At 39.8% G+C, this 23,807-nt stretch overlaps 1 protein-coding gene across 2 annotated transcripts in view; it reads right to left on the bottom strand.

Moving 5' to 3' along the window:
- pawr (pro-apoptotic WT1 regulator) overlaps positions 1-23,807 on the bottom strand; it is a 75,923-nt gene that overhangs the window by 13,629 nt on the left and 38,487 nt on the right. For both annotated transcript variants that reach the window (XM_023952338.1, XM_023952337.1), the window contains exons 3-4: positions 13,781-13,900; positions 3,157-3,191 (exon numbers count right to left, since the gene is read on the bottom strand). In XM_023952338.1, coding sequence (XP_023808106.1) covers positions 3,157-3,191; positions 13,781-13,900 — 155 coding nt within the window. The remainder of the gene's footprint in view (positions 1-3,156; positions 3,192-13,780; positions 13,901-23,807) is intronic.

Here is a 23,807-nt window from a genome sequence, read left to right as displayed (position 1 = left end):
TTTTAACACATAAAATACTCAGATTTCTTTCAGATTTTAAAATTATTTGGGCATCCAAACATTTACATTTAGTGTGAATAACTATAATTAAATTATTCTGTATTTCATTAAAATAAATAGAAAGCTGTGCAGTTTTTAGCCACAAACCTTCAAAGTTTATCTTCATTCATCTCAAAATTTAGTTAAGAAAACCTTTGGAGCATTTTTTACGTTTTGTTTGTTAAACTTTTTTTTGAAGAAAAAGGGCCTTTTAACTTGAAAATCTCTGCATCTTTATGGTCATTCCATTGTTGTTGAACTTCTAACATATTTTCTATGTTAACGTTAGCACGAAACAAAACATTTTTAGCATAAATATCACAATAATATGATCCATCCGGGCTTTTAAAACATATTGAAATTTTAAGGTAACTGAGACTGAACCATTAATTAGTACTTTTTTAAGCTTTTTCTCACTAGATTTTCCAACCAAATTAGCCTTTTGTAATTGATTGCTGACAAGTCAATATTGCATTATTTAATTTTTAATTTATTTGCACATTTTTTTTCATTTTATTGTAGTGGTTGGCACTTTTTTGGTAGCTAATCAGCTCTCAGCTTTCAGGTTCGTTTATTTGTTTACACTTTTTTTTTATCTACATGACATCACTTCCTGATATAAAACTAACAGCTCTCCTTATAAAGTCTTTGGATTGGGAATGCAGAAACACAAACTACTTTCTGACCACAAAGGTTGTGGAATAGGATGTTTTTTTTAACGAGAAGTGTTCAATTCTTCAAACTTGACTTAAAATTGAAGCACTAACAGAGCAGCAAAGCGACAAGCAGTGAGAAGCAATCACAGATTATGATATGATTGGAACCGCTGTTAAAATGAATCGTTCCCCTGAAGTCGATACCCTGACTGATTGAAGAAACACAGACATTTAAAAAAAAGTTCATTATTTTGAAATTTGAAAGATCAGAAGCTAAGCTTAACAGCTGGATAACGTTTGACATTGATAACTAAGACAAATGGATAAATTATTAAGACAAAAGAAAATAAATTACAATAATCAGCATTGATTTTTAGTTTCTATGAGGAGAAAAAAAGTCTTCAGAGGGATGGCATTTCATTTTGTTAAAAAATGATCTAAAATAAATAAATTAATAAATAAACCTTTTTTTTTCTAATTTGCTGAAAAACATGTTTGTATAAAAGAGTTGAGGAGCAGCTGAAAGCTTTCAGCTTATTTAAATCCATTTTTACACTAGTCCTTGGCATCAATCGTCGCGCACGTGAGGTCCATTTCTGTACTTTGACATTTCCAGAACAAACGGGTTATTCTTCCCGGATCCTCGAAAAAGCCGCCGTCATCTCGTTCCCTCAAAGGGAAGTCCTTGAAAAGCTCTCGGTGGCGCTCGCCCACACCAAGATAAAGTAGGTTTCATTCATCTCTTTCAGAGAGAATCTTCACGGCTGCACTTTACTTATCAGCAGGAGTGCAGGCACAAACATGCATGAAAAATCCATAGGTTACAACAACAAATGCGTCACCGCGTGCTAAAGAACCTCAGCTAAATTGTGAGTTCTGTCCTTTTAAAGAACTTTTGTCGCACCCAAACCAAACACACTGGGATACTCAGGAAGCACAGCAGGTGCTAAAGCCAAGCCTAAACATCCACTGCCTGGAGACTAAATATCACACTGTGGCCCATTAGCACCCCACAGGGGGAGGTGACTGGCTGAGCCAATCAAAAGCCATCCGGAGCCTCAGCGGGAGGCAGAAAGCTCCAACAGGAGAGGCAGCATCAGCAGCCGTGGCAGGTGAAACAGCTTCTCTTCAAAAACTCAAAAGTCGATGCAGAAACTTCACTGGGAGCTGCAGCACAAAGAAGCAAACCCACTGATTTTCCAGCTGCTAAACCCTGATACATAACATTAATCCAAGAAAAAAACAGCTCCGCATTCACAGCTGCTTGTCTGAAGATGCAGGTCTGGGGTCTCCCAGATGCAAACCTGCAAACCGCTCAGCCCCCCTGAGGTTACTAAAAAATTGTTTTTTTTCATCCTTTTTCACAAAGAATAAGCTGCTTAAGCTGGAAAATGTACAGAACGCTAAATTTAGCGAATGAGGTGATAGTTGGTTTAGGAATTCTGAGACTCTGAGGAGGTTTGGAGGAAGTCTGACTTCAGACTTTAAATGGTCAAAAGACGGCAAACAAGAGGGACGGTGACAGAAATATCCAGAACTTGGGGAGAATACGAGTCCTGACAGGTAGAGCAGAAATGCCTCGGACAGATGAACAGTGGACTGCGCTCGCTCCGACGGCCATCTTGTGCCGTCCGGCCCACCTGGCAGGTTATTCGTTCTCAAAACGCCGTGCATTCAAGTGTATCTGGGCCAGCTGATGAGAGCTGGAGCCATAATTACACGGACAGATTGAATGTCAGCTGGGGGGGCCAGGCTTGAGGTTGGACACCAATGCTCACTTCAGATGCAAATAAAGCAAAGCAAACACCTACTGGACTCATAAAACAGTCCAAAAACAAAAGAAAGGTAATTCAATGCATCCTTGCAATACATTCCCAAAGTTATATATAAGGAATTGGGGCATTAGGAGGAAGAAGACGGTCACTTTTGACAAAAACCTGCAGGATTTTCAAGGGAGTTAAGAATTCTTAAGTTTATTGATTTTTCCTTATGTTCTGACAACTTCAGTCGACTGAAAAAGACGAGGAATGCGAGAAAGAAACAATCTGACACCAACAAGTGAGAGTCTATAATTGTGTCTGAACCTCTGTTAAATTGAAAAACATAATAAAAACTTGCTCGACTAAAACCGTCAGCCGTAATAAAATAATTTTCCAGGTTTCTTCGGCAAGGAAGAAATAGAAATAGAAAAAAAAAGCTGATGAAGACTGGCTCATTTTTGCCTCAAAAAAACCTCTGGAAGCGATGCGTTCGCTTTCAGCCGTGACAGCTGCAGCAAAGACTGAGTGAAGTGTCACAGGCCCACATGGTGTCCTGTCAACTATGGTTCAAAACAGCCATCAGCTCTAATTCTCTCTGAACTACAACAGCCAGAAACCAGCAGAAAGGCCGTTAGATCTTTGTAGTCATAGCAAACTCAAACTTTTCTTCGTAATTATTGATCAGCAGAAAAGAAACTCACCTTTTGTGGCGGCTGCTGCCAGATCTAGGAGTCTCCTGGAAAAAAAAGGGGGAAATGGATAAATTGCACTCTTTAAAATCCAAGATTTCCTTTTTATGTAGCAGCCAAAACTCTCTGGTCTTTTTTCCCCAGAGTCCAAACCAAACATAGAGGAGCTGCATTCAGATTCTATATTGCACAGATCTAGATCATTTAGATCATTTAAATTCAGCTTAAAGACCCACCTGTTCTCAGCTGCAGTTGAGTTTTTTTTAACTTCAAAATGTAACATCCACAGTTACTTAAAGTTAAGTTTGAATAAATTTCTATTAACTTTTTTATTTTATTTTTTACATTTTTCTTTCAATATGGAAATCCATTATCGGATGCATCGATGTAATCCATAAATGATTCTGTTCTGTGAAATGTAACATGATTTAACACAAAACTATCAACTTTAACGGATTTTTCACTCGACATTTTTAAAGAGCACACAGACATGGGTGACCCTGTGTGATCAGACCATCAGACCCGACTTTGCGTGAACTAATGTTTGGAAGCATTGTAGCGTTTTCAATGTCGATGGTCAAAGGGCTTTGGACAAAGGTCATGCTGTGCATAAGAGCAGACTTGTACTTCTTCCTTTTTCTGAATATTTGTGGATATCACAAATGGGCCTTCAACAAACGTGGTCTTGACAGACAAATGGTTTGCATGTGGTCAGAGAGACAACACATGCACATTTTAATAACCCTTCCCTCAACAGAAGGGAAGCCCTCAGACACAATTCGTCTCCTTTTGACCATGCTGCCCTTTCATTAGATCCCAAGAAAACCAAAACTCCAGCGCAACCACACCAAACAACTCTGTGACAGGGGGATAACAAGACGCTGGTTTCTCTTGTTCTCTTGTCATCCTTTTGCAGGAAAATGGGGGTTCAAATGTGGACTGAATCCTGCACTACTTGAATGAGCGGCGAAACGTTTCAAGGAACAGTTGAAGTCCAGATGCCATGTCACCCAGTTGATGAGAACCAACATTATCCAGGAAACATTTTTCCTTGAAAACATGTCTATGGTTGAAGCTGTGAGAGCTTTTTAAATATCAAACGAAACATTTTTTATCTCAAAAAGTGTACGTTCCTTATAAAAGTGTAACAAGTGTGCGGTGTTCCCTTACTATATCACAGTTCAATTTTTGCGGTTCTTTTTAACGGCAATTTTGACGATTTTTTTAAACATCGGCGTCCTGATTGGCTGGAGACCTTGTCAATCAATCTCCTCCGTACCACATCTCTTGTACTGATGCATGCAGCTCTCCAAATCTAGAGACCATAGCCTTTAACCCTGATAAACAAGGGAACCCTGTTTTGATCTGGTCTTTGGTGTAGAAAAGTAGGTAATATTGGTCCAGTGTCTTGGAAAGGGAAAACATTCAGGATGTATTGATAATCGCTGCATAAACAAACCGTTGCCTCCTGAATCTGCCTAAAGATTCCCACTCCCCTACAGATACTGTAGAGATGTTTATCATCAATGAAATTCAGTGCCAGAGTCATCAGGAGCTAAATTTAAAGTAAGCTTTAAGCATGGTACTAAACGTTTGGGGCTTTGGGGTACTTAAGCTGTTAACCAGAAGCCTTGAAGCACCGCATCGAGAAAGGCGGTGTTGTTATGCCGCGTACAGGTGGGTGGTGTTCTCATTTCCTCTTATATGGTTTGATCTAAAGCTTGTTTAGATCTAAACAGGAGCAATGCTCAGTCTAACGGCCTTTGGTGGAAAGAGATGTCGGAAAAAATGAAGTGTGTCAGATAAATAGTCCTCCTGTTTTTCCTGAGGTCTGCTGTGACTCGGGTTTGATTGAAGAGCCGTGATGTGGCTTCAATCCATCAGTCAGAGCTGCGTTTCGTCTCTGTCCCCCCCCCGCACACACCCACAAGCCCCTTTGTCTCCCCCTGACACGTCATCCTTCACCTGTAGATAAAGTTCCGACCTTGGTGGCAGAGTTGTGAAGGACGGTGAGAGGGCAGTGTGGAGAAGCTCGAAAACTGGAAATGAGGAGTTATCTGATCTTCTATATTAAAATACATCTTTCTTTTGTTCACACAACCGAAATTTTGCTGCCATTTGACCTCAGGATGAGGCCGCAATCTTTAAAAATTTCTAATAAAGAGCCCGCCTTGGTACAAGCTACAGATTTAAACTCCTTATAGGAATTTCAGTCTATCACCTCCCAACTCTTCGAGCATCGTTGTGAAGCCACTTGGGTAAAACACGTTGGTTTTATGGTTTGTATATTTTAAACGCCGTTAGCGTTTCCCTGTTGCCTCCCTGCAATAATGTGAACATTTAATACATGAATCTTCGGCTCAAGCTGAACGAAACAATGTAACATACATCATGAACATAGTGCAACATTTTAGTGTAGTTAACTAAAATCTCTGTTGCCAAGGAAATAAAAAAAATTACTTTTGCCAATTCTTCTAAAAATTACATGGACCTGTTTGATACCCACAGGCAAGCAAAAAATATAATGGTTGCCATGGAGATAAAATTTAAAAAATGGCCTTCAATTAAAAAAAAAAAAAAAAAGAAGGAGTGCTTTTATACAATTTTCACCTCCAGCTCTGATGAGGGGGGCAGGGGCAGAAGGAAAGAGTGAGGGGGTGTGTAGCAGTCGCACAATCAGTGAGGGCGTGTCAAAAAGGGGTGGCGAGGAAGGGCGGGAAGTCGCCAATGGGTTTAATTCGTTTAATTCTCATAGCTTTTTTTTCAGTAAAACGAAAATTGAAGAAAGCAGAAAACACAGCATCTAAAAAAAAAGGCTCTCTGGCGATTTTTATAACATATTTAAAAGTCAGAAATAGATAATCAAGTTTGAGATTCAATCTCTCATGCAAGTTTAGAAACGTCATCAAGCATAAAGGCTTGAAAAAAACAATTTTTACAATAAAAAGAGGCTTTCTAAATGTAAATGTGTGTTAGCTCCTTGGAATAAGTGAGTTCTTTGAAACCCCAGCTGACCTGGAAACCCAGTCTGCTGGAGAGAGCCTGAATATTTCATCAGCGGTGGTCGGGATTGTGGTGCCGCCGCTCACACGCACGCTCAAAACAAAGCAAAAAAACAAGAAAAAAAGCTGTTTTATAATCTCTCCATCTCTCTGAGAAGAAATGAGAGGATTTCATTCCCTAAATATGCAGGCTTTTATTAGATATAACACGCTACAGCTGCAGGGAGGAATTTCATTTGACAGTGTTTTCTGGATGGTACTTTCATTAAATAAGTTCTTGTTTTTACCCAAGTTAAACTCTGAATTTAAATACCTGAATAAAACATAGACGGTTCAAATGGAGGAGGAGAAAAGTGAAAGTTGGACGACACAACCGTGTCTTCTAATAAAACAAAAGCATGAAGCAGTTTGTGTTGATCACAACTATGACGGCCTGTTGACCCGTAAAAACCTGCGGCCCCATCCAGACAAGTGTCGAGCCGTAACCACGAGCTGCAGCAGCTCTTAACGGATCAGAAGAAGCACTTTGGAGCCTCTCAAAGCCAAAAGTCCAAAGAGAGATTTTCACAAACGGTGTTCATAAATGGAGGAAATTCGGGGCTGTTTCAGCTCTTTGACATTTTAAAAACAAGCAGAAGACATGTCATCTTAGAAAATATGGCAAACAAACAGTTCAAAGCTGAAATCTTATAGTTTTTGCAACAACGTCTTATGTCAGAGAAATATCCTGTAAGTATATGTTCTGTTTGAACAACATAAAAACAAGAAAACTTTGTACTAAAATGACTCCTTAGGTGCACAAAAAACTATAAAGTGGGCTGTGAAGTGGACCCCAGTGTTGTCCCAGTCTGGGTGGGCGCTGTGGCGATGCCCCCATGGCCAGGCTGGCTCCTGGTATGAAGAGATTCCAAAATACTGTTTCCTCACAGCAGAGCCAAGCCTTACTTGTTTGTTTGTTTGCTTATTTATTATTATTTTTTTTAATTTAAAGTTACATAGTCATTATTCTTTATACGTGGGGGCCATGGGTCATGTGTTTTAACAGAGGGGAGTGGGAAGGGGGAAGGGTGGGTTGGGCTTTTACTGTAATGTTGTGTGTTTTCTGTTTTTAATGTTAAAGCGCTTCGAGCTGCACAAAATGCATGAAAAGCGCTATTTTATAAATCAAGTTTAATTTGGTTTGATAAAAGAAGTATCATGGTAGGGGATTGCTTTGCATAGTGAGGATAATAATGTAAATTAGGTCTAGCTAAGGAATATGCTCACATTATTTCACATTTTTATTGGTTCAGATTGAAATAAAGTTTTTTTTTTATTGAAGGTTAAGTTATGATATTGTACGTGACTACAAAATAATTTTTATACTTTAAAAGAAACACCCAAATTTTGATTGAAATAGGAAATATTCTAATATTTTTAGTAAGTGTTTTTTTTGGGGGGGGGGTTGTATTGAAATAAAGGAAAACCTCTCCAACATTTTTTTGTTTTATCTTTGAAATAGTGTGTCTTGCTACAAACAACTATAATAATTAGAATACATTTAAATAAGAAATAAAAAATTCTAACATTATTTCTAATGAGTGTTTTTTCGGGGTGTCGCATTAAAAAAACCTAAAATATCTACTATTTTTAGATATTTATTTATTTTTAGATATTTATTTAGAGATTTATATTTTAAAAAAAAAAACAAGTTCTAAAAATCCAAACTTAAGCCTGTCTGCATTGGATGGCAATAACCTTTTACACTCAATGTTTCAATCACATTCAGGGTTTGACATTTAGTTCTTCAGATTTTTTTCCTTTGGCTGAAATGAAAAAAGTTGACCTTTCAAATAAAGACACAAAAAGAAGAAAACTGCTGTTGAACTGTGATGTTCAATATCAGCTAAATTCATCGATTGTACTATGATAATAATATCTGTATTAACATGTAATGTTTACTACTGCAGTCTAGTTGGAGTGAATGAAAACTGCCTTTCTTGCTGTGGGGGGTGAGGTGAACTGACATGGTTGCAGCTCCTTTCAACATTAAACATCAAATGTCCTAATAAATGACTGTATACAAGACCTGGACTCATTGAAAACGCCTTACTTTCAGCTCCAACCGAATAAAATCAATTCAGTCGCCATTTTTTTCTCAGAACGGACACCGCCATGTTGGACCCGGACGTCGTCAGTAAGCAGCGGTTGGTCCGAGTTGGTCTCCGTTTCTATGGCAACCACTCTCACCAGTCGGGAGTGAGCTTGTTGGGAGTCTAAACCCCGACCACACGACATCTGTCAAATGTTTTAAATATTGAACCACATACTTCTATCGAGACTTCTGATTGGTCAGTTTATGCCTTTAATGACTTGCACATAAAAAAATAAATAAAACAAAATTAGGATTAGCAAGAACATGTTTAAAAATAGAACCAGAGCAAGAATTGTTATTCTGACCAATACAATGACTGCCATTTATTTTGGCTTCTTGGAACCAGCGGGTACTTCCTGTTTGAAATGCCAGGGGGGGCGGGGTCACTCAGTCCATATCTCATATACAGTCAATGGTGCTAAAACAATCTGCACCTCTGCTCTAAGGACTTCTAACAGCTGCTTGGAAAATGAAGACGTCTGATACATTCAGAGTGCTTCCTGTGCTGTTGTCACTCTGTTCACAACACAAGCTTACTTGTGCGACTGTTTTTAAATGATTGATCTGCACTGACGGCTCCCAAACGCCACGGCGCAATACAAAGAAACAAATATCTGCGGAACACCTCGTTCTTCGTCTCCAAATTATTTCTGGATGTGCATCTTCATCTGTGATCTTTTCTGCAACAATCCACATCTTCCTAACCGAAAGATAAAGCCTCATTCAAGCGCTCGCTTGACCGCTACGCTTCCTCTTTTATGTCTTGACAGCTCATTAAAAACAAAATCTTTTGAAGCTCACCATCTCTGCTGGTAAACAGCAGATCTTTGGTTTTCCATCTAACAGCAGAGTGCTCAGACTGTTGATAAAAATGGAGATTTGACGCAGGGCATTCCCAGGCTTCATGAGGGAAAAGCTCCAACCAGGCGCATGCTTGGCATGTTAAAGAAGGGCTTTGAGGCAAAAATAAAAATAATAATGCAGATCTTGTATGAAAATGTTTGCAGATTTATAAAACGTATGAACGATTATTTTAGGATGACATTTTGCATGCAAACATTCTAAAAGGATAAAAAAAAAATTGCAAATCTAAGAGGAGATACAGGTGAAAAGGCGATACTAAAGTCCAGCATAAATCTCTATTTAATCTTCCACTGTCGTGACCTTTAAAGAAAAAACATAAAATTGAGTGGTTTTGTTATCCTTTTATATCTAAATGTTGACATTTTTATTAAAAGATAGGTGTGGCCTGGCTTATAAATCTGAAAAACCAGAATCAGAAGTGTTAGCGAGATTAAAGAAGAAAGCAAAAACAAATAAACTAAAAGGTTTTCATTCAAAATTCAGGTATAAAAGGTTTGTTATCTCCAGGGGAGAGGCAGACAAACTGGAAACAGATTTTTATATTGAATTTCCACAAAGGTACTCAGTGGACAAAAGGAAAAAATATATAAGTTCATAATTAAAAAGTTAAAAAAGTCCCAAGTTTTTAGCCACTTTAGTCATGTTTCCAACATGACTAAAACACTCTGTTGATAACTATGACTATGATTCAAATGACTGTTGAAAGCAAGTCTCTTCATTTCAGGTAAATATTCAAAAAGAAGAAAGTGTATAGACATCAATAAAGAGGGACGTAGAAAATCAACATTTTCCCTTTTATCAGCCAAGAGCAGACTTATGCATCTTCTAAAAAAGCTTTTTTGCTAACATTTTGAAAGAACAGGTGATGTTTAGCAACAGTGGTCCTCTCATAGACAAAATTATCTGCTACTGCTGGACTTTTAAATAAAAATCTGTGCAACGATATGTTGTGTTGATACGTTTACTTTTGGTTTTGCACTCATCATGCAACATTCCTAACTTTTGTGAGTCGTGTAAAAATAAAAAATTTAATTATTAGTTTACTTCCTGCAGAAACGGATAAGATGTGCTAATTTCAGGTGGAAAGATGCTGCTTTAAGCCTAATCTGAATGCCAGTTCTATGTCAGAACTTTCCATTTTGTCTGCAGCCGCTCGTTTCCTCTGGAGGCGGTTCAGACTCTGAAGAACAGAACGTGCAGATATCTTCATAGCAGCTGGCAGGTCTGCGCTGAGCATCACGGAGCTGCCATGGCGCAGACCCCGTCTGCTCCTGATAAACAGGAGCTGGTGTGAAGCAGACCTTTTTCTTTTTCTTAAAGCCTGACATTCAGCGCAGCAGCTGTGGACTCCAATCCGAATGAAAATATCAGGGAGGCTTTAAAAAACCGGAGCCACATCTGGTCCGTGTTGGAGCTGACACAGAAGACGAGGGATCACACTCAGGCCTGTTTCGGATGAAGAACCGAAGATCTCACCTTTACACCAGATGTGCTGCAAACCGGCAAAAAAACCAATTCTTCCTGACTGCTTGCTGTTTGTTTTGCACATGGAAATCCCATGCACCTCCAGATGCGATTCATTTCTCTGTTTTCGTCATGTCAGGGCCGCATCTCAGCAGGTGCTGTCACAATCTTCCTGTTAGCACGCACGCCTCTGCTTCACGTAAACAAACTCAGACAGTTCCAGCCCCCAAAACAAAATAAGTCCGCTGATGCATAGCAGCCAGTCGGTCTGGAACGTGACTCGCAGCGCCATCCGCGCGGCATCCCAGCCGTTTCATTTTTTTTTCTCTTTTCTTTAAACAGTAATTTTCATGTCAGTCAGGGTTTATTTTTCACTCTGAAATACAAACATGGGGTTTATCAGTCGCCGCTGCACAGCTTGATGCTTTTCAAATCAATTCTGTGCTCAGTTTCTTTTTGAAAATCCCTCCGAGTGCATCTGAAACAAGTGTGAAATGACACGCCCCGCTTCACCGTATGGAAGCTGCTGCTGTCGGACAGGAAACGCTTTTTCACTTGAAGGTCTTCAGATTCTCACACAGCGCGTGGGGGACTCGTCTGCAGAAGAGGAGGAGTCTCCCTGCGAGCTTCTCTGAATTGGAATGATGTTAAACTTCTGACTTGGACACTTTTCTCCACACAAAAACCTCTGGGCCTCAGAAAAAAGCTTGAATCAGTGACGGCACACTGACTCAAGGTAAAACCTACTTCTATAGTAGCACCGATTGTTGTAGTACGACTGTAGCAAACGATTGTGGTGCCACCGATCTTTGATACACAAGCAACATGAGAGGTTTTAATCCGACAATCATATGAGATTCACAAGTCCTCAGCAAGTGTTGTAAAAAAAAAGCAGATTGTCTCAGCTTTCAGAATCAGCTTGAAATACATTTATAGCACAAACCGTTGAGTCATTTAAAGAACACCAACAATGTTTATAGCAGTGACGTGCAGTCAGGAGAGGCAGGTGAGGCTGTGCCTCACCTGTCATTATGGGAAGAAAAGAGAAAAAATAAATTCAATTATTATATTTAATCAGTAATTTGTGCTTTGCAGTCATTTTCCATTTAAATGTACCATTTTTGGGTGTTTTTTCTTTTCAAAATCGCTGAATTTCCGCATTTGCCGTTCAGATACTAATAAGTGACGTGCGATGAGGCACCAGCCCGCTGAGGCTCACCTTGGATTGCGCAATACCTATGCAGTCAGACGGTACTGCTGTCTCTCTGTATGTCGGTTCAATCACTTGTACTATATGAGCTGAGTTTACATAATTTAGCAGATGTATATGATGTACAGTGTTTGTTTTTTATAAATAACTGTATGTGAGGGACGTGTTTCTTGTGCTGAGCGCTAAACGCTGGCAAAAAAGCCGCTGGGTGAGGCCAGAAGTTCCCGTGCCTCATGTTAGGGGGCGCCGGTGAGCCCTGAGATTATGACGCTAAAAAATAATAGAAGAAGTGATAGCAAGCAGCAAGTCATTTTCTTCAGAAGGAGCGGCGAATGGACTTTATTTACAAGTAAAGGTAAGACTATAATAATGTTTGTGCTTTTTTCTAAGCTGCAGTTTGTATATGAAAAAAAACATGTCGAAATGATATTTTAAACAAAACACGTTACCTGTTGTCAATTAAATGGTGAATAAGTTACTCAGTATGGTTCATATGTTTGTAAATCTGACTGATGACGTCAGTGCCTCACCAGCCATTAACCTCACCGCACGTCACTGGTTTATAGCAAGTTTGTTTTGCTTTTAATTCAAAATAACTAAGGATTTTGTATGTCAGAAAACCCTGCCTTTTAGTACAAATGTTTTTGTAAAAGCTTCCCAAATATTTGGTTATAAACATGAATTTTCTCTGAAATAAATAAAACTGCATTCATTTAAGGGTGATTTAAGTGTTTGTAAAACTACAATCTGATTATTTGCTTGACCTTTAACCTTAAGCTTAACATAAAGCTTATCGGAGAAACAATTTACCTTAAATACTTCATTAAACGCCTCAAGCACAACTATGGTACGTTTCATTTTCATGACGAACCTCAAGGGGACTTTAAAAAAACATTCAGAGGGTGGCGCCCTCTGCAACGGGTGTTCAAGCAACCACTTCCAGTAAAAAGTCAAAGTAAAAACTTTCATGTATAAAAAATCTCGAGTAGCTGTGCACATTTTTACAACCGTTTTCGGGCTACACGCACAAAATGCGCGGCCATTGAACGAGCACTGAAACTAGTCAAATTTTGACTTTTCAGGGACTCGGATTTGGTAGTGGCGTATGCATGGCGTCCCTTTTAATTCACAACCTTTTGAAAATCGATCATAGAGGAGAAATTAAAAATTGCTGTTTGTGACTGGCTAGAATTATACGACACTAGGGCTGCACGATATGAGGAAAACCCGCGATATGCGATATTAGTGATCGATATAGCGACATAACTTGCGATAAATTAACAAATAGAAAAAACAACAAAAACATTTCCATTTTACTGCAAAAGTTTAACTTAAATACGAGTCAAATACCTTCAATTATTCTCTAAAAGACCTTCGTCTAATTAGGAGGCCAACATTAACATAAAAGCTCCATCTGATTGTTTAACAACGTGAAAGGCTCCATCTGATTGGTCAAATGCATAAAGGGATTTATTCAATTCATCTAATCAGCAAGAACAGACAGAAGAAGTGCAAAAAGGAATGAATGTGAACGGTTGCCAGCATGTTTGGAAGATGTGAATGCATTCCAGGTCAGATGAATTCCTGTGGGTGACTTTCTTTGAAGTTATGTAGCTTTTTGTACATTTTTTTGTTCCATACAATGTTTTTCAACAAGAATACACATCTTTACTGACACCGGCTGCCACTGTTTCCATCAAAAATAATACCCAACGAATGACTTTCTTTCAAAAGGCACTTCAATTTTTTTTCCATCCAGAGCTTTGGGAGATGATGAAACGCTGAGACACCTCAGCGTTTGCAGCTTTTCACTCAAAGCCCGCTCATGAGCTGTCCTGCTGTCTCTCTGTGCAACAGTGCCTCTGTTTGGCAGCTCTGATGCAACAATCTGTGTCAAATTCTGCCCCACGAGCATTAGTTGCTGAAAACCCCACACCACTCCTGCGTGTGGAGACTTCTCACCGTTATGGAGGTGGGATCGGCTGTCATGGCCTCATTCTGGCAGGTGTTGGCCTGGACCAGCTCCTCTTCGTCCCTCCTGTCCTTCTCCCCAACATCTTCATCATCCAGCTCATCCAGGCTCTGACAGGAAACAATGAAGTGATTTATTAGCTTTGGAAAAATGTTGGCAAAGACTTTAAAATGCTCATTGAGATACTTTGTCACACAGTCCTTTGGTTTCAGTAGAGGCATTTCTTTTAAACAACTGATGTTGGTATGATGTCACAAAATGTTGTCCTTTCCTAAAATGGGGACAGGGGTGACGCATAGCAGCCTGGCAGTTTTTAGGACCATATATGAGAACTGGACTGAGTGACTCCTCCCCCCTGGTGTTTCAAAAAAGCTCATTCCTGATTGGCTAGAGAATTTGATGTTAAAATGTTCACTTTTTATATAGAGGATTGATGAATACTTGATTCTACTTCAAAAAACACAACATGACTGTTTACCACTTTCCTCTGCTGGCTATTCCAGCTGCGATAGTGTGAGCTGAAGACTGTGTAGCCGTTAACTTGACAACTTGGTCCAGTTCTCATTTACAGTCAATGGACATGCCCGATAGAGATACTTCAGGTTTTAAGATCTGACATCATCCAATAGTAGCAAAGTAGCAAAGTTTTTAAATCAAAAACATAGTAAAAACAAACATTTGCTTTGGATTTAAAATCAGAAACAAAACACACAAAAAAGCTCTGAACCCAGACTATAAGTTTATTTTAAGTGTAACATTTGACTCAACATTGCTTTGTCTGTCCACCGAGCCTCCCAGTGCTCACTTAGGGAACTGCACCATGCTGCAGTTAATTTCTTTTTTTTTTTCCAAACTGGCTTCATTCCGGAAGCTGAACACTTGCCGCTCGGAAGCACAAAAGATACTTTGTAGTTGAGCACTACAGACGTTTTTGTAACCCTTGTGCTATCCTAGGCACTTAATCATTGGGAGTTGGGTCATCTAGACCCACTAGACAGTGCTCTGAACCTTTTTTCTTCAATGATTTGTGATCTTCACTGGTGTCCATGGATTACATGAAATCTTTCCACCTTTATCCACCTTGTCATCAGAATCAGAGATACTTTATTGATCCCACATGTGGGAAATTTGTTTGTCACCATAGCAACTGACAGCAGAGGGAAAAAAAGACTTAGAATTAAGTAAAAAAAAGCAAGAACAAGAAAATGTAGCATAAATACAGACATCAAGGTATTATAATTTAAAAAGCTATTTACAGAACAGTGCAATTAAAAAGATGTGCAAAAGAAATGTGCAAAATACAAAACAACTAAATAAAGAGATAATAAAAAAATAAAAAATAAAAAATGTGCAAAGGTTATCTTTTGCATTGTGTGTTGTTATACAGGGTTATTGCATTGGGTATGAATGACTTTTGGTACTGGGCAGTTTTGGAGCAGAGCTGTCTGAGCCTCCTAGAGAAGGAGCTCCGCTGTTTGTTCAGAAGAGGGTGGAGAGGATGCTCAGGGTTGTTACCTGTCATACCTGTCATGGTAGGGAGAACACGTCAATGTAAGGGTGGGGTCATCTAAGATAGCACAAGGGTTAAACCAGCAATGCTTTCCAACAGCTGGTTGTCTTTTATGTAGCACTTTCACCTCTGTTCTTAGCTGTGGGACCACAACTCCAGTCAAGAATAAAACTTATATCTAAGGCATTTTATGAACAATTTTTTTTTAACCAGACAAAATTATTTTGCAGCAACTACTGAACTGTTAAATTATTTGGGGGTATTTTTTTTTATAAATGCAACAAAAAGGAGAATATATTTGTCTTCCAGTGAGGCTGATAAAAAGCTCCAACCTAGACAAACATTCTCCGGTTTGAATAATAAGTTTGTGTTGAAGTGAAAATGAGTGGAAAAAAACCCGTCTAACCTCAAAGAATAACTACTTGTGAAGATTTATAATGTCTGGCTTGTAGAAAGTAAAACAAAGACTTGTGAGCTGCAGTAAAAATATGTGTTTAGATTTTTATGACCAACGCAGCTCATTATCTAACTTTCTTCCTGGGCACTGTTGACCTTAATCACCGCACTGTCACTGTCTCCTCCTAAATCTCATGAGACGTGATCACGTTCACTTCCTGGAATGGTTGAGGAGCCGCAGCTCCAGCAGGAAAACAGTACGAACAAGGGCCTTTCACCTCCTGGGGACGGTCTGAGGGGATTTCAAGCCAGTGGAATGTCCCTCAAAACACGAGAAAGGGCATGTATAAACACACAGAGCAAACATCCTTTCGACAAAGGAGCTGGATTTCATGATTCAGCTTAGACCAAGTTAGGGAAAAACTCCCAGAAGTGCCTCATAATCTGGATTCTTCTCATCCTTTTGCATAGTTACGAGAAGACGCGCAAAACAAACAATTAAAAGATGGATGGTTGAGTCATGACGAGAGGCAGAGATTTGGGGCAAACTCCCCGAGGAGCGCAGCCCAAACTGGCCTTTCCTGTTTCAGGCCGAACAAAAGATGGCAGCTTATCAGAGCCGGCGCTGGCAGAGGCGGCCTTACAAGGTTAACAAGGAATGCACTCATTTGCGAGGCCTTTCCTGCCAAACAGTTTATCGGCTGTCCCTGGGGAAAAGGCCAGCTCCTTTTTCCCCCTTTGATTCTGTTGTCCTCCGTTTGAATCATCCGTGTCGTGTCAGAAGAGGGGAGAACATGAACACGAGCGGAGGTGCTCATTAGCGTTTTTTAAGATGTATTCTTGCACAAAGTTGCATGTTTCTGGATAAGACCTTGAGAGAGAGAGAAAAAGTGGGAAATCAGTGGTTTAAACCGATAATGAGAAGTGGTCTGAGTGGGGCAGTGACAAACCACTCTGTCGTGCTCAAACTTCCCTGAAATGAGGAATTTGGGGTCTGCAGAGTTTGCTTTGGATGGAAATGAGCCCGTTTCGGTCCTGGAGATTGTGTTTCCATCCATTCCAAATACAGGGGTCCTGCATGCGTCCATATAAGGGATGTTTCTGCTCCCAACATCATCAAAATGTGTGGCTGGTTTCTTACCCTGGATCGCCAGAATAAAGTGGTGCAAGTGCTGGCATGGATCTGTTTAAAGCTTTGTGTTTCAGCACACAACGCATTCCAAGGTGGGATTTACTGTCAAGTTTTGTAATCCTAAAAATGATCATCCCACATAGCTTCACTCAAACAAATATCATCTGGTTTGCATTTAGGATTTCTTTAAGCGGGCAAAAGGCTCCAGGAGAGCAGGCATGTGTGTCCCTGTTCCCCAAAAATGGTCTTTTCAGAGACTCTATAAATCCTAATCAGGTTTGGGAAGCATGCATGCCCAGCTGTGACTAATTACAAACCATGAAAGCTATTTTATTCAACAGCGGCGCTTCCAGACAACTCCAGCAAAGTTGGATTACATCACTTTATTACGCAACATCATCTACAGCCATAACAACAGCTTCCCACGATGTGAAAGTTTAGATCATTAAAAAAAATAACAAAGCTTGTTCACATCGCAGCTAAAACGCAACTTCCTGTAGCGATAATGAAAAAACAAAAAAAAAGACGCGTTCGTTTGACATCGGGAGGTCTCGAAAAGGTTTGCGGAGCGGGCGCTCTGTGAAAAATGAAAGCAGAGGAACGCTTCACGCTCTGATGCAACCCCTCCTGAAGCTGGAAGCCCTCTCTTAGGGGAGGAAAGTCATCAGTCATCTACTGTGAAGCCCCGTGTCTGACTGCAGGAATGCACCTTTCTCTGCTGCACAGCAGACGCTCCTTAAGGTGGAAAAACTCGCTCTAGTCACAATAGCTGAGAGAGAAGGCGTGTGGCAGATAGGCCTACAGGTGAACATTGAAACCACACAATTAGAAAACTGAATTATAGACTACATTAATGCTTTCTGCTGACATTGGAGCCTCTAATGAAGCTGCAAACTCAAAGACTTGGAGGCTCAATCCCAGTTCTGATGAAAAACTTGAAAAGAAGCAGAAAACGATTGGTAAAGAGTTATCTGGCCGTAGTTTTCTAACTACAGAAGGTTGGTTTCTACAGTCACCTCAACATCAAGAAAGGCTTTAAATTAGGCTTTCACCACGATCTCCGTCTCCTCTTCCTGTCCGCGGTCTCTGGTTTGCTCTCAGTCCCTCTCCTATCATTATCTGAGGCTTTCTCCTCTAGCTTGTTGCCTGCTGGCAGCGTTCCTTCAGGTCGGCAGCGAGTTCATAGCACCTGGCTCTGACTTTGAAAACATTTGAGTGGCAGCAGCTGAGGTTGGAGGTTTGGTTCCCTCCAGTGGCAGTTTTTGATATGGGCGATGTGGGCGGTCGCCCAGGGCGGCATCCAGTAGGGGGCGGCATTAATCTGATTTTTTTTTTAGGAATGCCTTCGGGTCATGATTGGCTGGCGGACCCAATGCGCCAAATGACAACCCATAGTTTAAGGGGTCAGACCAAGCTGATGCAAGCGGTAGCTGGTGTCAGAAAACGCTTACTTGTTTATTTTCGTAAAAAAATGAAAAGGACAAAACCATCGGGTGCCCAATTTAGGAAAAAGAAAAAAGAAGTCCAAGAAAAACGTGAAAAGAACAAAGGTATGTATGATATTAAATATTGTACATGTCATTATGTGTTAGTCAAAGACAACTTTTTAAACTTTGAACAAAGAGTTAGGCTAAGGCTATATTGTTTAGCCTGTACTTTCAATATTTCTTATTTAATCCAAATCTATTTGTGCACAAAATTCAGCTAATTAAATACAATTTTATTATTCACTCATATCCAATTTTAATTAATTTCTTCACTCGATAAAATCGCATAACACAAAATGATGACCTGCTGTCACGTTATTTATATTTTTGAAATTACATGTATTCAGTACTTTGTCTCTTATTCTCAGTATTATTTGAATTTAACTTTGTGGATGGTTTTGTCAGAAATTGCATTAAAAATATACAGCTTTAATCCCCTCTACTTTGATATATTTGTCTAAGTAATTTGTAACAATCTTCTATTTTTCCATTCATTTTAGATGCACTTCTAAAATATTTAGAAGCACCTGCTGCAAGGCAAGATGATGAAGATGTACCACGTGCATCTACCTCCTTCTGTCACTGATGTCATCCTTGTAAGTTATTGGTACTTTTGGAATTTTTTTTTTAACAGTACTTAAAGCAGTAAGAATTTACAAGCCACTTTTTATAATTTCTATTTATTAAATATTTAAACAAAAAGATAACTATAACAAGCAATTGTGCATTTCTGGGTCATAATTTGTGGGCACTGAGGGGGCGCTACTGGTGTGGCTCGCCCAGGGCGTCATTTGTACCAGAACCGCCACTGGTTCCCTCACAAACACACAGATGCAGACATTGTTTAAAAAAGGTAATTTCTATTGAATTATTGGTTATCTTTGGGACATTCAATGGTAAATTCAAAGTTAAACTGATTAAGTCAACAGAGAGGTATGAAACAGCATGAACCCTTTCTTTAGGGCTATATTCAACACATTTTCATACAAAACTCATTTGGTTCAGTTGTGAAAAACGCTTTTCACACAACTAGCACTTTAAAACTAAAAGTGGCAACTTTTATTAAAGGCCTATATTATGCAAAATCAACTATCCCAAAAAACAGTGCAGTATTTTCAGTATTCCTCTAAAAACTGGCGTTTTAAACATTAGCCCCTCCCCCAATCCTCAAAAACGAGCGGGTTCTCACATTGTGACGTTTTATATGTACATCCATCTTTGTTTTTGTGGGCAAAACAAAATGGGCGCCACCCACACGGAGCAAAAGGCGGAGCCTCAGAGATAAAAATCATCTTACTTCCTGGTAGGAAAATGAGCTGTGGAAATAACTCTTATCTCATTTTTAAAAAGTCGTTCTTTAGGGCAATATATGATCATATATCTCTATAGATAGATATAGATATTTATTTCTGAAAGGGTTAAGAAAAGCAGGACATGGACCCTTTCATAAAAGGATGAGTTCTGACGTGCTAAATGGACTGAACGCTGCTCACCTGACCAGCCTGCAGTCCAGATCTGTAACCTATAGAAGACATTTGGCATCGTTCAACAGCAAACACATCAAAGACAAGCGTGACAACAACATTCCAACATCCAGACTCACAAAGTGACGTCCAGATGTGTTCAAACTGGGTTAAAGAGGAGATGCTGCATCACAACAAACAAAAGCATCACACCTTTCAAAGCTTATTTGTGCAAAAAAAAAGTGTCTCGTTTCTAAAATTTTGGTCTGTTTTCCATGTGGTGAATCAAAATTTGACTTTTAGATTTGAGAGACTTAAAGTTAAAAAAAAAAAAAAACTCTCAGCTTTCTTCCTCGTTTTCTTTTATTGAAACCAGATCTGAGAGTCGCAGAGTAAACTTTGAACATTCACTGACCTGAGTTTAGACATCTAAATGTCTTATTTGGAGGCTCAAACATCTGCATTATCAGGCTGCACTGTAAACATCTGTAGCAGAAGTAGGAGAAGGAAATAGAAGTGAAGCTGTGCTTTGTGTTTTTGAACCCTTCCAGGCGTCTGAATTCCTGCTTTTTCCTTTGATTTCTGTCAGAAAATTGCACACCAGGATTTTCTGTCATGAGGCTGTTTGGGAGCAAAATAAAAAAAAAAAAAGTCAAACAGAGGACGAGAAATTTCCCCATGATCAAAGGTGGCGGTCGCCTCAAAGCCCCCGGCTGCTTTCTTCAAAATGCTCCATATTTCAGGAGAAATCCTTTCGCTTTCTGGCTTTGAACTTCAAGTCTGCGAGACCTTCCACTTCCACTCCAACCTTAGACTACAGTTTTTTTCAATCAACAGTAAGCCAGACATCAAAATGAGCTTCCCTCACACAGGGGGTACAGCAAACAAAAAGGCTTTGGGCGAGCGCACAACAAGGGTCTCTGGCTGTGATCGTTGACCCAAACAGCAACACTGGCATTCCTGTGTTTTTGTCCGCCTGATCCAAAGGCCCGAGGACGGGCCAGCTGGGCTCAGCGGGGCTGCACAGAGATCTCCGACTGTCTGCAGGATCTTTAATGGATCTGTGGGAAATGGCTCTCTGTGTGCCGAGAAGTTTGCCAAACTTCTTCTGTGGTCCAATGACCACGACTGCGGGCTGGAGCAGAGCGGCTGGGAAGCAGTCAGCGATTGTGGCGATGTTTGCAGGCGAGTATATGCTGTTGCTGTGTGCATGGAGTCAGTTCTGCAAAACCACAGACCTGCACAGAACCCCCCCCCTTCCACCCCCAAGCCTCCACTCAGGGATATGGAGACCAACAGAAACGCCTGAAGATGCTTTACTGCAAAAATAAGTCTTACAACACCAAAGTGTTTTCTGCAATTGTTTTTATCTACATATGACCTGTACTAGGGATGTCCCAATCAGATTCCTTTGGCCCCAATCCGAACCATTTATGATTTTGAGAATCTGCAGATACAGAGTCCTGATCTGATACTTTTGTAAAACATTCAGAAAAAAAGGAACAAACTCAATAAACAGATCCAGGTTTTGCCTTATTCTTACTTTTTATCCTTCTAATATTTAACATCTAAACAGCGAATTTCTGTGAAGAAGCTTAAATCAGGTCAAATAGTGCAACTATCAGGTAGAAAAGCTTGTTAACTGTTAACTAGTAAAAATAGTTAATACGTCGTCATGTGACAAGTTTAGGATCTTCAGAACCTTGATACATTTTTAATCAGATGTGATTCGTTTCTCCATCAAAAATTCTTTAAAGTTCAATACAACAGTTTTCTCTTTAAATCATGGCTGTAGCATGAATATGATGATGAGCATTCATGACCAGCTCATATCAAAATAAACATTTATTCCTTTCGGCTGTTTGAGACGTTTCTTTATTTGGTTCACTTTTTCCTGGAGCTCGCACTTTGTAGATGCTCCCTTGGCGGCCGTCTCACAGCCGTTTAATTCTCATTACAAACAAACCAATAGAGACACTTTCCGCCAGTTAGAAACAAGGGGTGTGTATCGGCACACCCCTTGGTGATACGATACATTTCGCGATATTCTACCAGAACACATTTTCATCTTGCCAACTTTAGAGCCCTATAGTGCGGCCCACCGTCATTGAATAGTCTACTTTTGTAATTCTGTCATATGTGAGGCGTACAGTGCTTTAACGTGTATGAAGAGTAAGAGATAAATTCATCCGTCAGTCAGACTTATAACATGGTCGGGTAAATACTCGATTCTGATTGGCCCAAAAAGAAGTTCCGGTCACCCATCTTAAATGTTTTGCATCACTGCGCCGGCTTCTTTAAAACAACCTTTAGTTTCATCATCTGGACAAAAACAAGCGGTAAGAGTTGAAATTTCTCTCTGAACTGATGCTTTATTTAACCGCTTTATTCAATAAACACTGATCGGGACGATCAGCGGCGGTGGTGCGGTGCCTTGTCCGCAAAAAAAAGTGATCCAAATCAGAACAGAAAAACAGAATTAAGGACTAAAAACTGGTTAATATTTATTTATTTTGTAAGTGACCATGGTATAAGCAGAAGCGTCTGACAGTTCAGGCTTTCACAGCTTGTGTTAAAAAGTGATGATGCACACTTACTTAATAAACTGCATTTAGAGGAACTCTAATTTGTAATACCCTACACCAGCGATCCCCAACCCCCGGGCCGCGGACCGGTACCAGTCCGTGGGTTATTTGGTACAGTGCCGCAGAGGAAGAATAAATAACTTCCATTACTTCTGTTTTGGTTGTTTCGGAACCTGAAAGATGTTTTATTTTGAATTTGAAATTTTGATTGCCAGATTCTCTGTTACATCCGTCTAAGTCACTCTTGACGCAGGCCAAGCCGCTCTTCTCAGTCACGTGATAGGTTACATTTCTTTGCCAAGGGGAAAACGCTCAGCCAGGAGACAGAAGAGGGGCCTTCAACTTCCAAAGAAAGAAAGCTACCTTTAATAGACAATACTTCTGTTCTGCACCATAGGTGTGGGAAGGGGAAAGGATGATCACACCTGTGCGATGTGTCAAAGTAAAAGCTCAGGGTTCGTCTTATGTCTCTGTCACTCGTTAATCGTAGCAACAATAATCGTCCGCCTAAAATTTCAAGACCGGTCCGTGAAACCTTTGTGTAACGTCATACCGGTCCCTGCCGTTGAAATGGTTGGGGACCACTGCCCTACACGTTTACCTATGTTAGAAGTGTCAACCTATTCACAATACCTGTAACTACCAACTTTGTTTGCAACACATAAAAAAAAAAAGACTGATGCCACTAAAACTAACATTTCCATGTCTACGCTAACTACAACCTTGTTAGTGACGCATACAAAAATACAGGTTGCTACACATTAGCAGCTTTAGCGTACGCACAATAACACCCAACCAAGCATTTTGACAGTCACTTTGACAACAGCAAGCTCAACCAAAATAAATCCATAAATAAGACGCTCCATGCGCTTCCTAAATTAAGGCTCAAGTGCGTCTTATGGTGCCCTAACTGGGATACAGCGTCCAATTCCAATAGAGTATGAATCTACATGATCCGGTCCACTTTCTGATCAAATACTCAGATTGGGACATCACTAACATTAACATTTAACTGAACAGTAAAAGTCCTAACAAATCCATCCTATTAACCTGAATTAAATCAAAGCTGCTCCCGTCTGCTTCTGCTTTTCCAGCCATGCGTGTTATTTTAGGTCAAAAACAGATTCTGGGACATGAATCAACCATCAGTGCTTTGGCTTCAAACCTCTGATAAATCTGCAGAGATGTTTTTATGGAACAAGACGGTATTTTCCAAAGGGATGACTATTAAAAATTGTTTAGAGTGGTTTAGGAACACGTTTGTGCCATTTTTTTCCACTTTTCCCCATAAGGCAAATGTTTTTAAAGCCTCAGATTTGAACTCTTGAAACCTGCTAAATCAGGAAACTCTTTATTTTTCATCACAATTTTAAACTTCACACCATAGTTTGTCCATACATTTTGAGGAAAACATATAAATACTTTAGATAACAGTTTAATTATG

The sequence above is a fragment of the Oryzias latipes genome, chromosome 23 (assembly GCF_002234675.1).
Source record: "Oryzias latipes chromosome 23, ASM223467v1".
In the NCBI taxonomy this organism is placed as follows: Eukaryota; Metazoa; Chordata; class Actinopteri; order Beloniformes; family Adrianichthyidae; genus Oryzias; species Oryzias latipes.
The sequence above is the reverse complement of the archived record's forward strand: the minus strand, read 5'-3'. Positions and strand labels throughout refer to the sequence as shown.